Source organism: Staurois parvus, unplaced genomic scaffold (assembly GCF_062004578.1).
Source record: "Staurois parvus isolate SC_StPar_1 unplaced genomic scaffold, SC_StPar_1.0 ptg000475l, whole genome shotgun sequence".
Taxonomy (NCBI): domain Eukaryota; kingdom Metazoa; phylum Chordata; class Amphibia; order Anura; family Ranidae; genus Staurois; species Staurois parvus.
In genome coordinates, this window is record NW_028318271.1 from 4,325,826 (window position 1) to 4,344,457 (window position 18,632).

The 18,632-nt window shown below is 43.5% G+C and overlaps 1 protein-coding gene across 1 annotated transcript in view; it reads left to right on the top strand.

The window, feature by feature from the left end:
* The window catches only part of ADAMTS12 (ADAM metallopeptidase with thrombospondin type 1 motif 12), a 696,444-nt gene that overhangs the window by 442,802 nt on the left and 235,010 nt on the right, over positions 1-18,632 (top strand). Inside the window, exons 8-9 of the mRNA XM_089689453.1 lie at positions 51-194; positions 2,322-2,466. Coding sequence (XP_089545579.1) covers positions 51-194; positions 2,322-2,466 — 289 coding nt within the window. The remainder of the gene's footprint in view (positions 1-50; positions 195-2,321; positions 2,467-18,632) is intronic.

Genomic DNA, 18,632 nt, shown 5'->3' on the forward strand with positions numbered 1-18,632 from the left:
AGCTTTAGTGGTCATGCTTACAAATAATGTGTATTGTCAATTTCTGCCAGCTTTGGAATCCAGCATGACGGACAAGGAAATGATTGTGAATTCACCGGAGGACATCCATATATTATGTCCCGGCAGTTGCAGTATGACACATCACCATTGATATGGTCGCCCTGCAGTAAGGAATACATCACACGGTTTTTAGAGTGAGTGACTTCTATTGTATTTTGCTGATGTTACCTGCCCTTTCATAACAAGCATCAAAACAGACACTATTCTATTCTGACTATTCTCAGCATTGGTGTCTGCTATCTGGAGACTACAGACTACATCCCCCAAGTAATACAGATCGGAAGAGTGGGAGGTTTTCTGAAGTCCTAAAATAATTCCTTGTCCTAGGGTGCCAATGCTGCTTCTTCTACAATTCAATGAATGACTGTTGTCACCCTAGGACAACAAGAATATTACTGGTGGGATCACCAGGTGAAAATATGGAACTTAATACAGCCACCACATCTAAGCACTAGTAAACTGCAATATATTACATTTTTGTTCTTGGATTTAGATTTGTAAACCTTTTTGCTGCCAGTGGCATGTGCCATATGTCAGTAGCAGCAGGAGTTGCAGGGCCGTGGATAAGGGGGTACCACCAGTCCTCCTGTACGGGGCCCAGGCCTGCAGGGGGGCTCGGGCAGCTTGGTTAATTGGATGTGGGCAGGAAGGGTGAACGGGGCAATTACTGGAACCAATCCCCTGTATGGCTCTCCCTGCAGCAGCTGAAAGCTGGGTTCTTCTCCTCCCCCCGGTTGGCTTTCAGCTGCTGCAGAGAGAAACATACAGGGGATCGGTTCCAGTAATTTACCAATCCCTGTCTTCCTGAATGAACACAACGAGTTTTCAGTACCAATCACTCACTGTGTCCATTCATAGCTGAAGCATAGTAAACTAAACATAGTCAACTTTTTTTTTGTGATGATGGGGGCCTTGTTAGGTTGGCTGTATGGGGCCTTGTGGTTTGGGGGGGCCCTGTCAGGTTGGCTGTAAGGGGCCCTGTGGTTTCTAACAGCAGCCCTGAAGAGTTGTATAAATCTGACAGGTATCAGATGTAAGCAATTAGGTGGCTGCACAGCATCCCACAAGCGCCCCCAGTACATTTCCCTCCCCCCTCGCATGCTTCCCATGCTCCCCGCTCACATCATCAAATCCGGGACCAGCATGGCAGGTGACGCTGGTTACAGTAGATGGAGATTAGCGAAAGTCTGTTTGCTGATCTCCTTTCCTACTAAGAACCTGGAACGACGTGTAAAACATAACTTCTGGGTATGGCTGTCACTTTGGATCTGCACCCCACTAGCTTCTATAGAGGACAGGTGAGACATCAAGGGTTTAAAAGAACCCTGATGTCCAATTAAAGAGTATCTGTCACCAAAAAAGTTTCTTGAGCTCCCCACCCCCACATACGCGCACATTTGAATGTAAACACATGTCAGAGGCGCCTATACAGAAGCATTGATTGTGCTACTTGTGTTGCATAACGCTTTACACGCCAAAGTGAGAGAAACAATTCTAGATCCATTATTCATTGTTAACTCTAAAGTGATGAACGGTAGGGCCTTTTAAGCAACGTCTCTGGAAAATCAAGAATACCGAAGTTTTTCTATTTCATAGGCGCACATAATTTTAAGGCTTGTATGTTGGGTCTTTTATTACTCAGCACAACCTCATATTTTATAGTCACAATTCCGTATTTGGCAATTTTTGGCAATTGGAGTATAACCAACTTTTGATTTACTGACTATCAGCAGATCAGGGCAACCAACTAACAACTGAACTGCTTTATTGTTTCCACGAAACTGTTGGTGGCTGCCTTGAACCTTTTGGTCATTTTTGCATTGAAAAGCAGACCGATAGTGGTTGAAGTAGCCAACAACTTCCTGTTTTATGGCCAGGATGTAGTACCCTTTATAAAAGGAACACCATAGGAAGGTTGGGGGGTCTTCATAAAGGGCAGGCACATTAAAAAGTTAGGTGTGCCCAGTAAAAGTGTGTGGGGGTGCACTGTTAAGGAAGTAAGGCCTCTATCTAAGTGTGCATTGGGGCTCATAGGCTTGTAGCTACATCAATGACCTCGTGGTCGCTATATGCTTTCCTGGAAAACCCAAATTATTATGACGTTCTAAAAAATCGTTTGCCTACTGCTTGTCTTACGTTACACTGGTTTTACAATTAATGCAACCAATTCCAATCACACAACAAAACATGGTTTTTGCCTTGAACTTTAAAATATCCACCCTTGCTCCCATGTTTTATAACCTTTTATTTCTGGTCTACAGTCGAGGTTGGGGGTCATGTCTGGATGACTTGCCAGCGAAGAAAGATTTCAAACATCCTCTGATTGCTCCAGGAGTCTTGTATGATGTCAATCACCAGTGCCAGCTGCAGTATGGACCCAATGCCACTTTCTGTGAACTAGTTGAAGTAAGTTTGTATTTTAGATTCCTATTGTCTACAGCAGTGATATATTTCAATTATTCCAGCAGCGTTGTTTTTTTTATTCATGACAGGAAGGAAAGGACTTTTTACTTAAAATAAGAATATGGTTTGGTAATGTACCCTGTTGAGTCCTGTGAAGTGAGAAGTTTCATGATAGGTCCACTTTAAATGTGTAGAATCCATTTTATCCATCACTCTAAAATGCTGAGAAACACAAAGCCACTCCCAAATGTTTTTGTCTTTTCTTCTGCTTTACACCCTCATTCCTCTTCTAATAACCCTTGCCTAGCCCCACTTCCCCCTAGTTATTGAACACGCATTCACCCTCATCCTTGTCAAACATGGAAAATACAATAGAGAATGGTGATTTTATTTTTATTGATATTGTGATTAACGTATTTTCCGGCGTATAAGGCGACTGGGTGTATAAGACGACCCCCTCATTTTCCAGTTAAAACATAGGTTTTGGGCTATACTCACTGTATAAGACTACCCCCCTTCTGAGGCAACACCATTTAAAAACATCAGATTTTTTAATTGAAATGGTTATGACTTACCGGTACTTAAAATCCTTCAAAATCCTCATGATCATCCTCTGACATCATAAGTTTATGAATGACATCTTGTGATACATTGTAAGACAGTCATCATATGGATCAAATTCCAAATCAGATGTTACTGCTGGATGTGCGGGAATACGGTAGCTTCGGCTACATACAGTATACAGTATATATACAGCCCGCTGGATGTGCAGTAATGTACATACAGTATACCGCGCTGAGCCAAGCTGGCTCAAAACAAATGTCCCTATGAAAGATTAATCTGTCAGCCCGCTGGATGTGCGGTATATACAGTATACTGAGCCAAGCTGTTTCAAAACATACCGGTACGTCCCTATGGTAATCAGCCCGCTGGATGCGTGTATGTACAATAGCTGAGGCTACATACAGTGTACGCTGGGCCAATCACAGCGAGCGATGTATTCTACTAATGAATACAAAGCCTGCTCGGATTGGCTGAGGTTGCGACATCATCAGCCCACCTCTCTGACTCAGCCAATCCGAGCAAGCTTTGTATTCATTAGTAGAATACATCGCTGGCCGTGATTGGCCCAGTGTATACCGTATGTAGCCGCAGCTACCGTACATACACGCATCCAGCGGGCTGATTACAGTAGGGAGGTACCGGTACGGGCTGACAGATTAATCTTTCACAGGGACATTTGTTTTGAGCCAGCTTGGCTCAGCACAGTATATTGTATGTACATTACTGCACATCCAGCCAGCTTGACCCAAACAAACTCAAGGTTTACATTTTATATCCCGCGTATAAGACGACACCCCATTTTTGGGGTATATTTTTAAGTATAAAAAGTAGTCTTATACGCCAGAAAATACTGTATTTGTTTTATTACACAGAGAATGTAATTACATAACCCAACTTAGGCCAATGCCCCTATTTCACATGAGGCCAATAATATGGCAACAGGGATCATATGCATGGAAGTTTATTAGGACGACCAACAAGATTATAGTCTATTCCTCCTCATTACGCTCTGTAACTCTTAATTGTTAATCAGTCAAACATTGCACCCTAGCATTAGTATGTTCAGGAACTGAAAAAAGATTTTAAAGCATAACTCCACAATATAGCAAATGAAAAACGACAGAGTATATACTATTGCTACACAAGCCATATTGAAATGTAATGTTATTAAACATTACCTTTCCATTTTAATCTGTTGTCACTGTACTTTTCTGTAAAACCCAATGCAATGTGGCAAACTTGGTGTACAGAAAGTCTCCAGAAATTAATTTTCTGTTTGTGTGATTGGCGCACTGCTTTTTTTCCAGAAGTCTGCACCAAGACACAAGTCTGAATATAGGCATCATCTGCAATAGAAATGTCATTTTTGATGAGATACTCCCCAAGAGTTAAATACTTCTAAAGGGATCCAGACCCTGCCGCTTTTCTCATTAAAGCACTGAGAGTGCATCAGCTGATGACAATGATTCAGACCTTCCCATTCATAATCAGTATCCAAAGGACATTTTCAAACAAACAGCTATTTGTTCAGAGCAGGAACAGGTAGGAATCTGCAATAAAGTGCTAAATTCCTTGGAATGCCCATTGATCACCCAGGAGGGGTGTCACGCTTACCCCTAACACAGGTAGTCATGCACTATAGTGTATGAAAACAAATCTTACCCAAGCTCAACTGCTCTATTCACCACATGGGGACAGGAGACCAGTGCACTGGCTGAGGCGTCTGCTCCTGACAGCAAATATCCACAACACAAGTAGCCAGCAACTCAGAAAGCTTCTTCATGGAAATCTTTATTGGTTACATAAGTACAGGATCCATAAAGCTGATGTGTTTCAGCTTCACAAAGCCATATTCATAGCAAACAAAGTATCAATAAAACTCAACATATATAGTGTAAAAAATACTACCCACAAAGCTCTAACATGGGAGTGTATCAATTAAAAGCAATTAGGATAATTGCTGACACTTGAAGAGGAAACCAAGCAGAAAAAAAGCAGAAAAAAGTAATAGAGAACTGGAGATAAGCAACCTATAAGCAGACCCGGACTGGCCATAGGGCACAACGGGCATTTTCCCGGTGGGCCAGGGCTGCCTGAATAGGAGGGGCAGCCAAGTGGCACATAGAGGAACCGGACCGTGCATTTCTCGGTTCCTCTATGTGGTGCCCAGTCGCCCCTCCTATCCATCTCCTGTATGCCCTGAATAAACATTCTTACATACAATAATTATACACAGGTTGCATTATACAGGTGGAGCTCAGTGAATTATTAAGAAAAGATTCACATCCATTCTACTATTTAAACCATATGGAGACCTAGTCTGAAGCATATGGATCCACCACACCGCCTGTTGGAGCAAGATGCGATGTGTGTAACCTCCTCTCTCAGGTTTCTTGATCTGTTCAATACCAAAGAAAAAAAATGAATTAAGGTTGCCCTGATGCAACCTCCCTAAAGTGTCTAGATACATTAAATATGTTTTTAAATATCTTCAACAGGAATTGAGACAGCAGTAATATACTGGCATAGGTTCCAAGCTTTCTTATACTGTGCAAAATATTTGTCTGGAGTTATACTGACTTAACCAAGAATGAGTGAGCAGATAAGGTCTTATGACATTCCTTACCTCTATACTAATTCTGGGTTATAGACTTAGATTGTTCCCTTTCTTCCAACCTCTAATGGATTTAGTGGTAAATCTAAACCATCATTTCACTCACATTTTTTATTTAACTTGTATTTAGAAAAGATGGTGTATTGGAAACCTGTTTGCATTCTAAACCTCTAAATCAGAATATGTTTACAGGTATCATTAGCTGTCACTATGATTCATGAAGGGGCAAGTGTATAGAACATGGAGGAAAAGTTCCAAGGATGGGGCTTTCCTTTGGGGAGCTGAGATGTTAAAAGAAATATATGATGACACTTTGATTAATGAGACAATCAAAAATGTTTTAAAGTATGGAAAATCGATTGTAATCCAAAATGTGTAGAAAATAAGAATATTACCAGAATTAGATGTAAATATACAGTGAAGGAAATAAGTATTTGATCCCCTGCTGATTTTGCATGTTTGCCCACTCACAAAGAAATGATCAGTCTAAAAATCGAATGGTAGGTGTATTGTAACACTGAGAGACAGAATAGCAACAAAAAATTCAAAAGAAATGCATGTCTAACAAATGATGCACTGATTTGCATGTTCATGAGGGAAATAAGTATTTGATCCCCTTCACAAAACATGACTTAGTACTTGGTGGCAAATCCCTTGTTGGCAATCACAGAGGTCAGACGTTTCCTGTAGGTTTGCACACATCTCAGGAGGGATTATGGCCCACTCCTCTTGGCAGATCCTCACCAAGTCATTGACGTTTGGTGGGTGACGTTTGACAACTTAAACTTTTAGCTCAGACCCCAGCCCTTCTCACCGAACTCGTGACCGAAGGACTAGCCAATCTAAAACCGCACTGTCACGTGCGTAACAATGCCACACTCAGCTGCACCCTGCACAATGATTTCCAGCTAATTGGACCACAATCAATGCACCGGCAGCCTGAATGCGATTGATACTGGGTCAGGTTAATTACGCAATTGACCCTTCACACTGCCACCACCTCCTTTTTGTACAGAGAAGGAGGAAACTCTGCCATATCAGTTATAACACTATAATGGTTGAGGTAATCATCTGTATAACACGGTTATACAGACGGTCAATGTTAGCAACCGCCTGGCGGTACCTCTAGCAGCCCACAGGACAGGATTCCCCAGAGCGCGGAGTCTAAGCCCCAGCCTGCTTGTTCACCAGGGCCCCTGATGGTGGGGATGGACTTGGAGCAGACTGGAACCAGGTTGCGGCCCCTGATTACACCCGTCTGCGGTAGAGGAATCTGCCAGGGGTCTGTGCAGGTGGAGAGCCTGACGTGAAGAAGCAGTGTTAGGGATCCGGGTATGACCAGAAATGTGTGGACTGACACAGGGAAGTAGCAGGCTTCAGGAACACAGGCGTAGTCAGGCTGCAGAGGTGGAATAGTCAGGCAGGCCGTAAGGTACTGTCAGGTGCCGCCTGGCAGTGTCTCTAGCAGCCCGCAGCACGGATTTCCTCAGGGCGCGGGGTCTAAGTCCCAGCCTGCTATTCACCAGGGCCCCTGATGGTGGGGATGGACTTGGTGCAGACTGGAACCAGGTCGCGACCCCTGAGTGTGTCCGGCTGTGGTAGAGAGTACTGGCAAGGGAGTGCAGGAACGGAGTCTGATGGGAAGAGGCAGGCAGATTTACTAAAGGTGATCTGTGCGGGATGGATGGATCGTCGGGTGAAGTAAGTGTAGTCAGACAGGCCGGGTCGGTATCGTGCGGGCAGCGTGGTACAGGAGGAGCAAGCAGAGAATGGTCGGGGTCACAAGCCAGGTTCAGCAGGTAGCGGGCAGCGTGGTACCGAGGATCAGGCAGAAGGATAGTCAGGCAAGCCAGGGGTTCAACAGGAGACGGTCAGCAGAGGTCAGGACCAAAGCAGGGTCAGCAACGAGGCAGGAACACAGGATACCAGGTACAGGGGGGTCATGGGAAACATACACCAAGGCCCTAATCACAGGCCTGGTCATTCCTTAAATACACTTCCTGCAATCAGCTTCAGGTGTTGGCTGACTGCAGAAGTGAGCTTCTGGCTGCTGAGAGCACCCGCTGGTCAGCCCTGGTACTGCAGCCCACATGGCAGGTGAGTCCCACCACCAGTGCTGAGTCCATTTCTGACAGGCAGAAGGCAGAAGCAGGGATTGCTGGATCCGTGCCAGATGGATGGATGGATGAGCGTGGTCAAACGGGCCAGGTCGGTAACAGAGTGGTCAGCGTAGTACAAGGCAGCAGGCAGAAGAATAGTTAGGTCACTCGCCGGGGTCGGTACCAGTAGTTCAGATCAGGTAGGGATATCCAAAAGAGAGGTCAAACTTAGCCAGGGGTCAGAGCAGGAGAAGTCAGCAGAGGTCAGGTCCAGGCAGGTCAGCAACGAATCTCCAACAACGGGAATACAGGAACGCAGAAATAAGACCATATGGCAATGAGTGTAGGTGCAGGGCAGGTTTAAATAGTGCACCCTGCCCAGCTATTTGTGCCAGGCGAGCGGCCATGATCGTGAGTGCGCATGCGCGGCCGCCGCCGTCCAGGTCCTGGTGTCTGGCGGGTAGAATGGGTAGGCGCTCTGCGCATGCGCGGAGCTATTCGTAGCCGCGATCCCTGACAGTTAAACAAACACGGTAGCGTTCTCTTTAGAGGCAGGAATTCGTAAATTGCAATAAAGCGCTATAGAAACAGTTCAACACTTTCAGAAGGAAAGATTTATTACTAAAAGGTCAAACGGGTGCAATAACAATATTTACAGCAAAAAATGTAACTAATATATATATATATATAAATATACAGAGACCAACAGCACAGCAAAGAGATATCAGAGAGAGGTGAAAGGGTTAAGGTACTTGCCAAAGTCCTGGGTTAGCAGATCCAAGTTTCAGAGCGAAAGGACACGGGTCTCTCCAGGTGGTACTGATGTTAAAAAGGGAGATGTCTTCAACTCCTTCTCTTAGGCCTGACAGCCCAATTTGTAGTTCCCCAGCAGGGGGTGTCTCTGAAGTCAAGGACCAATACCCCATGTAGGGTGTGGAGGTCTGGGCGTAGCCCTAAACGAGAACCAAAATCTCGTTTAGTTCATATTTTGGCTCATAACTTTCCATCTGCACAAGTGACACTCCACCCGCGGGTAGATTATTATGCAGACACGTCTGAGGATTGATTAGATGTGAATTATGAAATTATACACTTAATGGTTCACGAGATCTACTTTTCTGCTTTCCTATGTATTCGAGACAAAGCGAGTGACCTACCAAACTGTTCGTCTTGTCGTGGCCAATCTGATGATATGTCCGGTTTTTATGTAACTCTCTCATATTCCAAGATATGAGACATAGGGGAAAAATGGGTTTTTAAAAAGGTTATCTGGTTCCATGTCTTTTGAACTCCTGGGAAGGCTGCGTTATCTTTTTACGAGGTGTTAAATTGCACAGGTTCTTTGGACAGCTAGGCCCCAGCTCCCTTGGGGACTTTATAGCTCCTAGCCCCCTGCTAGGCCCTGGCCTCCTGTGACACTCCTAACACACATACACACTGGCCAAATGTCCCTGTGACTCTCAGAAAGGGAGGGGGAAAATGAGGGGGAAATATGTTTGTCAGAATGGTTAACTCCTTTGCCAAGATGGAGGTTGAAGCCAAAATGGTTGAACGGCGTCCATCTCTGTGTGTACGCTGTTACACCCTCTACAGATTTTCAATTGGATTAAGGTCTGGAGACTGACTAGGCCACTCCAGGACCTTAATGTTCTTCTTCTTGAGCCACTCCTTTGTTGCCTTGGCTGTATGTTTTGGGTCATTGTCATGCTGGAACACCCATCCACCACCCATTTTCAATGCCCTGGCTGAGGGAAGAAGGTTCTCACCCAAGATTTGATGGTACATTACCCCGTCCATCGTCCCTTTGATGCAGTGCAGTTGTATTGTCCCCTTAGCAGAAAAACACCCCCAAAGCAGAATGTTTCCACCACCATGTTTGACAGTTGGGATGGTGTTCTTGGGGGTCATAGGCAGCATTCCTCCTCCTCCAACCAGTTCACTGTAGCTGTACTTAAAGAGGAACTCACCCAAAAGGGGACATTCCGCTTTTCTGCCTCCTCCCTCCCCTACTATTGTTTGCACATTTTAATGTACTGTTATATGTGGACTTGTTACGAAAACTGTCTGTCATTAACCACTTGCCTACCAGGCACTTATACCCCCTTCCTTACCAGGCCAATTTTCAGCTTTCAGTGCTGCCGCACAATTGCGCGGTCATGCAACATTGTACCTATATGAAATTTTGATCATTTTTTTCTCACAAATAGAGCTTTCTTTTGGTGGTATTTAATCGCCACTGGGCGCTTTACTTTTTGTGCTATAAATAAAAAAAGTGCAAAAAATTACTAAGTACTAATGAGGTGGCACGGATAGGCGGCACTGATAGACAGCACTAATTAGGGGTCAGGGATAGGCGGCACTAATATGCAGCACTGATAGGCGGCACTGATAGGTGACACTGATGATGGGTACTGATAGACAGCACTGACTGGCATCACTGCTGGGCACTGACTGGCGGCACTGACTGGCACAACCCCTGGGCACTGACTGGTGGCACTGACTGGCAGCACTGCTGGGCTGCACTGGTGGGTGGCACTGGTGGGCAGCACTGGTGGGTGGGCACAGGTGGGTGGCACTGGTGGGCACAGGTGGGTGGGCACAGGTGGGTGGCACTGCTGGGCACATGTAGGTGGCACTTCTGGGCACAGGTAGGTGGCACTGCAGAGTGGCACAGGTGGGTGCACTGCTGGGCACAGGTGGGTGCACTGATGGGCACGGGTGGGCGGAGCTAGTGGGCGCACTGCTGGGCGGAACTTGCGGGTGGCACTGCTGGGCACCGATCATCAGGGCACTGATCATCAGTGCCCTGATGATCGGTGCCGATCCCCGCTCTGACAACTGCCGGTTCTCGGCAGTACTTTCCTCACGATCTGACAGCGTGAGGAAAGTGCAGCCGAGAACCGGCACTTGCATTTCCTTCTGATCAGCGTGTCATTGGACACCGCTGATCAGGTGGTAAAAGGCCGCTGTGATTGGCCTTTTACCACATCACGTGATCAGCTGTGTCCGTAGGACGTCCACTCAGAACTGGCCGGCCGCAGTGAAGCCGTCATTCGGCTATCTGCGGTCGGCAGCTGGTTAATATAGTTCAGTAGTTGAAGCTCAGATTATGCATACAGCTGAATAAGTCAGAAAAACTTATCACAATCACTTTTGCCGGGTATACCTGAGAGATAGTAAAGACATATAGTTACATAATTGGTAGGGTTCAATAAAGACATCAATCCATTCAGTTTAACTTATGTGGGCGTGTTAATGTCAAAACCATTTCCCATATCCCTGCATATATTGTATTCGTTAGGTGCCCATATAAGAGGTTTTTTTTCATTATCGACACTTCCCACTGACACCACCGATTGTGGAAGGGAGTTTCACATCCTTACTGCTCCGTCAGTATAGAACCCCTTGCGCAGTTTAAGGTTAAAACACTTCTCCAACTTCACTGAGTGACGGCTTGTCCTCATAACCACTTAAGCTCCGGAAGGTTTTACCCTCTTCATGACCAGGCTATTTTTTGCTATTCAATAGGGATGGGCTGTATGTTTGAGTTGAACGGTAGTTCGATTTGAACATTGGCTGTTTGTGTGTTCGGCAAACGCATGAACGGCAAGTGTGTTCGATGGACTGTTCACCCGCCTTGCCCCGCAATGCCCTGCGCACTGACAGTGCTTTGTGCTTTGTGATTGGCCAATGCAATGCACCTGACCACAGGTCAGATGCAATGCTTCGGCCAATCACAACACATGATGATGTCACAAGGGGGCGGGTGACCCCACCCCCTTGTGACATCATCACACTATTTAGGAACTGTCATCACAGCACAGCTGTCAGACGGCTGGAAGCCAGCATTGAGAACAGAGTGTTTTCTTTCTTTTTTCGGGTCGCGTTGGCAGCGGGCATCGTGATTGACGTTGGATCTACTTGTATATCGCTATCATATCTTCTCTTCAGCGTCTCCTCTCCAGGGAGAATAAAAACAAATAGATTTTTAATAGTTATTCACTTTATTAATAAACACATACTTAAAGTGTTACTAAACCCAGGACCCTGCATTCACTATATCTGGTCTACCACAGTACACAGAACATAGACATGCAATTATTTTAGTAAATCTAAACTGCTTAATACATTTTTCTCATCAGCAGTTAAATCAGTCTTGTGATTTATATCAGTGTCCAGCAGAGCACTGGTTAAAGCTTGTAGGAGGAGTTTTCATTCTCCCCTGATTGTCCTATGAGGCTGCACGACCCCTGACCCTCTGTATGGACAGCGCTGATTGGCCCTTTGCTGATCACATGCACTCTCCCAAGAAAAAAACTCTCTAGCAATACACAGCAAACTGAGCTTGTGCAGCTTGCCCCCAAGGCTTTGTCCTATTGACAGATGGATTGGGGACTGTGGAAGAAGGGGAGGATCAGAGAAGACAGGATCAAACAGCCTTTTTACACAGTGCAGAGGATTAACCCCTTAGGTTCCACAGTGAGTATAACAAGCATACTTTACTGCATATACAGACTTGATTTTTTTTTTTAAGTTTATGGGATGTTGGTACACTCCCTAGAGGAGAGGTTTTAGTGGACCATGCCATATGCCACTGTCCAGGCTTTCTACTAGAGAAAGACACCATGAAAGGAAACAGAAGATCACATAAGAAAACCCATGTTGCCCTGTGACTTTAGCATTCCATGCAGGGGCGGACTGACCATTTGGAAACTCAGGCACTGCCCGAGGGCCCGGGGTCAGCAGGGGGCCCCATGAGATGCCCCTGGTACCTTTTTCATAGGCTTTTTTAAGTTTGGGCAAGGACACAGGGGCCCCATTATCCCCTATTGCCCTGGGGCCCCATGAGTTGTCAGTTTGCCCCTGGTTACATGTATTATTTACTTGTAAAACAAAGGCTTTATAAATCAAACATTAATTTGAAAACCCGCAAGCTCTAAAGAAATGGATTAAAATGAACAAAACCCATTAAGATTTTCTGTTGAAGAAACCCAGGTTTATCTGAAGCAACCATAGCGTTAAAAGCGTCATTTAAGTATTTATTATAAATGGAAATATTTGCTCTTGGAAACATGTCAAAGTTTAAGTTTGTTATCTCATTTTATGAAATATAATTAAGGCTACCACCAGATAAAGCTCTCTAAAAAGGTTTATTTATTCCTTAGGCTACACTAATATGCATTTTAAAGTGCTAGTAGCAGATTGCTTAATCAGATTAACGGTTTTCTATAGTATTACAGCAGCAATTACACACAGGGAGCCTGATGTTCCTTAATCACAGAAATGGAAAAGTACACATCTCCAGATATCACCAGCTAATAAGTAACTCATGTAATATTACCGTTAAAGTGTGTTTATGTGATGGAAAAGAGTTCCTGACCAAAATCTGATAGTGTGGTCTTTTTAGAATCTAATGTAATTGCAAGATACTGTTTTTTTTTTAAATTATTATTATTATTATTTTATATATAACATTCCTTTATTGAGATTTGGCACAATTAGGGCTCTTTCACATTGGTGCAGTACGCACGTTGGTGCAATAGTGTGCCATTCTTTTTTTAAAAGCACTCCATCGAACCTGTGTTGCATTGTACCAAAATGCACGGTAAAGCACTGCTATGTGTTTTGGTGCACTACTTAGTAAAAAAAAAAGCTGCAGATCAATTTTGTGCTTTTTGTGCATTGCCATCCCGATCAAATGCATGTGTTACCTAAACTTATCACGGTATCAGAACACACCAGTGTGAATAAGACATTACGCTGTATATATTATAAAACACGTATAAAAAGCAACAGTGAGCGATGGCTGCAGGGGACTGGAGGAAGGCAGACAAAGGGTGGGCTATGGTAGCCTATGAGTGACGTCATAGATCCTTCAATTCTCCCCTGCAGTCATCGTTCGCTAACACAGGGGATCACTTGAGCAGATCAAGATGAAAACAGGTATGTATGAATATTTTCACAAATTAGGTGGGAGGAGGGTGAAGGAACATTCTGAAACATGGTTAGGGTTAGGTAGGGATTCCACTTTAATGACTATCTAAGGTGTGTTGCTTGTAATACGTGTTATATAATTTTTAAATGCCTACGTACCTTATGGCATGGTTTTCATTAACATGGAGGACTGTTTATTTTTAAGACTAGTTCGTGTTAGGCAAGAATTCCACTTTAAGCTGCATTTGGTGGAGGAGGAAAAAGTGCCAGTGGCCAAAAGAATGCAACTATTGATGTATGGGTCACAAAATATTTATTGAAAATGCAAACATGAACATCAAGCCAGTGAGTTAGGGGGAATGAACTCCCCATTCTTCTGGCCTGTTAGTGTATACTTATAAGTGGGGGTGGTTCCCAGAGTGATATCTCAATTTCAAACACTAGATTGAAGATGATGATGCTGGTGATGCAAACTTAATCTGGAGTTTGAACTTTGGAAACCATTCTGGGAACCACTCCACCCATAAATACTCACTAACAGCCATGAAGAAGGGAGAGGCCATTTTCCTGGAACGTGTTGGCTCAATGTACACGTTTTCATTTTCAATAAATTTTTTGTGAGCCCTACATCAGGAGTTGCATTTTGTGGACACCGAATGCTCCTTCCTATTCATCCAAGTCTTCTTGCTGAATGACCACATGGTTATACCAGAGAGGTAGCAGCCCATGTCCCCAAGTGGGTCCACCACCACTGTCCAATGTTGGGTTCAACCTATTGGAAGTGATTCCTTCCTTACTGCCCACAGAGCCACCTACCTACGATTAGTGACCTATCCAGTCAGTCCAAAATGCTCTCCAGCCCAAACCAGATACTTTAAGGTGTATTTATTGCCAAAATATTTCTTTTCAGTTTTGTATTGAGTAAGGAAGGGTTAGAACAAATGTTGGTTTATTTTATGCTGACAGTTTACTGTTGGGTAGGTTTTCCTTCACTTACTGTCCTGGATAAACAACAGAAATCCCATCTTAGAAACCCCACCCTAGAACAAGGGTCCTCACTGAAAGACTTACCCTCTCCTTTTGTTCTGATGATAACTACGGTATAGGATTTTGAATTTGGTCATCAGAACAAATGAAAAAAAAAATAAGTCTATGTAGCAGGGACGCTGTCAGCAATAGAAACCTGACAGGGGAACTAAATTAAATGTTTTGACTGTACATACACTTTCGTTTCAAATTCGTCTTCATCGCGGTTGGTACAGAACTAAAGAGTTTTGTGTTTACAAGTATTCAGCAGACCGCGCACAAAGGGAAAGAGATAAAGAATAATCAGTGAAACACCAGGCGTTTACAAATCCAAGGTTAGTAGTTCTTTAGTCTTTAAATGCCTTCTTCTTTAAAAAGGAGGCAGGGTGGCTTCTTGAATAGGAGATCACCATTTTCCAATTCTTATGTAAGCCCTTAATAATACAATGCTTAATATAATGCATAAGTTCTACTTTGTCATGTGTCATTATTCATGTTTATGTATTTTTTTTTGTATAAACTGTATTTTTATTTATGTAAAAGATACAGAAAATACAGAATGCACGTGTAAGAAAACACTCAAGAGTGTTGGCATAGCAATGTTCATGGAATGAGAACAATACAGCTTACTGGGAAACCGCAATCAATGCTGTATACAAATATCAGGGTCAAATACCTATACACAAATCAGGCATGGCCACCTAAAAATATTTAGTGTTCCAAGCTCTGAGCAGTGTGGTATGTGTAACATCTACAGCAGAGATGTGTGCATACATGGCAACACTTTAAAATTGGGGCTTTAAACACCTAGTTGTATATAAGAACGGAAAGCAACAAGAGATAAACTGGAGAGAAAAGGCAAAATAGAGGGAGAGAAGGAATGGAGGGTTTCTCATCACAAGGCTAGCCACCTGACAGCAACCTTCACCAAACCAGGCAGTCTCTCCCAATCTAGATTCCAAATGTGCCCCATGGCTCCCATATCTTAAAAGCAGGTAAAGAGTTGTTGGGTCTAGCTGTATGTAGGTGGGGTGCAGTGTGGTGCAGCATCAATAACACACACAGTTCCAAGTGCAATGTAAATAACTTGTATTGAAGGAATGCAAAGACAATTCAAAATAAACCCATTGGGAAGACATCCCAATTGGGAACACTCACTGGTCCCGACAGCATGTAGAGAGCAGGTTTCATCCAAACTGACAGCGTCTGTTAGGAGTGGCAGAATACGGCCCAGCTGTCTCCTACCCAAGCTGGATAATGTCCAGAGAATTTGTGAACCCTATGCTTTTCCTCCTCGTCAGGAACCTTTCCCTTCCACTAGTTCTGTCCCTAACAGATAGGGTATCTGTTCCTACTCTGCTCACTCTCAAAAGCACACCAAGAATGGGAGCCAGACTCTGTCTGACCCAAATTGGCTGCTAGAGTCACATGAAGCAGCAGCGCCCAATTGGACAGCTTCCCCAGTGAGTCAAGAAACCACAGAGGACCATGTTCCTCTTTATTTTCTCTACAACTGCAATGCTGCTGCAAATGAGCACCACCTACAGTGGAGAAAGTAGACTGCATCTGCTTACATGTAGGATATTCCAAGGTATGGGCATCATTGATCCAAGTAAAAAGATCTCATTTAGAAGATAGGGATACATGCTTAGTTCACGTGAATTTTGCTGAACATGCTCCAACAGTGACCCACCTCCAGCACACTCAATGGGCTGTTCCCAGTGAGATCCCACTCCCAGTATACAGATTTGTCTTTCCCCTTTGAAATGTCACCAACTACATACAGATTGGTCTTTTCTGACATCCCACCCACAGCTCATACATTGATCTACACCTAGTAGAATTTCCGTACACTGCACTGATGGCAACCTAAAACAGCTGTATGCAGTTTGGAATTAATGGCTGTATAACAATCAGCTGTATTGATGGTGTACAGCAGCAGTTCTGAATGTCTGATCATAAAGAAATGATTTGCCTGCTTCCATCGACTATCCTAAAATAAAAGGGTGGTTTGTTTTATTTTTGGGATTGGTTATGGATTGAGACATGTAATGAAGATGACCAACTTGCCGGAAAAAGTTGTATGCAGTTTGAGATAAATGGTACCACAATATTAAACAGTGTCTGTACTGTAAATGAGCAGGTTTAAATGAACAGTTGGCTATACGGACATAAAAGATTTGCATGACCATACCTACTAAATTGGGAAATAATCCCCTTATTTTGTATAATTTGTATTGGAATGAGGCATATAATACTTTCTTTTCTAAGGAGGTATTTCTGTGCTTTACATCTATCCGGTGGAGGTGTTTTGGGTTCTTTTGTCCCCTCTTACCATAATTTGTCAGGTTACACTTTTTTTGTTGGTCCACAAGCCCTACTCTGTAGAAGCCATTGATTCCATGCATTGCTCTGATGATGGCCCACAACCCCGAAGCAGCTGTGTGAAGTTTGTTATAAATGGCTCTATAATAGTAAGCTGTATCTGTACTGTAATGCAGCAGTTCTGGAAGTACAATTAACCAGAGAGACATAGAACATAATTCACTTATATTGTCTTTTTAAGAGGAGACATGTAAATACCTTCTATATTAGGGCTTATGTCCACTAGCATTGCCTTCCTGTAATGTGACAAAACACATGTCAAATACAGGTCATCAAATTGCCATCGATGCCATGATAGTTCAGAACCTGAGTTTGACCTGCATTGTGCCTTGTCTCGATGTCCTATTGAGGTGTTTTGGGACTGCAAGGAAAGGAAGTCAAATTCTGCCTTTCTTCTCAAAAGCTGCCTTTGTATTCCATTTAAACGCACACATGATTTGAACTGGATGTGTTTGAAAGGAATGAGGATCAGTATGACCCCCTAAGAAGGCTCTGTCATGCTTTCCACTAGTTCAGTGGGGGGCTTATTGGTTCATTTTGACCATTCCCACTATAAACTGTTGGGTAATACTTTTTTCTATTGTCCCCAGGCAGAAACCATTGTTTCTTTGTATTAAGTTGATGATGGCCAACAATGTTTTGCATGGCTCTACCCACTATCCTAAAATAAGGAAAATCAATGTATTTTCTGACTCTTCTGCACACCACTATCTTTCAGGTCCTTGTCTGTTGGTGGCACTGAGTGTTTGACAGTTCTACTGACACTAGCAGCTGTATCACTGTATCCAAATCTATCACATAATGACATCAATTACTGTTCTGAAATATATTCATATAGACTGAAGTCACTGAATACAATATGAAACATTCCAAATTGTCACACCTGATAAAATCTCACAACTACCATTGTCACTGTATATCAGTGTTTCTCAACTCCAGTCCTCATGGACCCCCAACAGGTCATGTTTTCAGGATTTCCATTATTTTGCACAGGTGATTTGATCAGTTTCACTGCCTTAGTAATTACCACAGCTGTTTCATCTGAGGGAAATCCTGAAAACATGACCTGTTGGGGGTCCATGAGGACTGGAGTTGAGAAACACTGCTGTATATAACCTGTCATCAACCAGTGAAAGTATTCCTGTTAGGCCAAAAGAGGTCAGGCACCAACTACTCCAGGGACACCAAAGAGTTCTTATGAGACTAATGGCCCATACACATGATAAGAAAATTGTGTGAAAATTTCTGTATGAGGAACGATTGGTCCTTTATTTGATCATTAATGTAGTGCTTTCAACAGCCGATTCCGACTGTTCGGAAGACAAAAACTGAGAGTGCAAGCTAAAACATTTTTATCGTACATAAACGCAGCATCTGATTTTTATTTATTGTGTGCTGTAATCGTACGGTAATAGTCAAATGGAAAAAAATGAGCATGATCAGAAGTAAAGAATGATCCTACACTTCCCCTTTTACTATGCTGGTACGTAGTTACGTTTGCTTTTGTCGGTCAAGAATTTTCATACAAGGTAATACTATTATTGGTT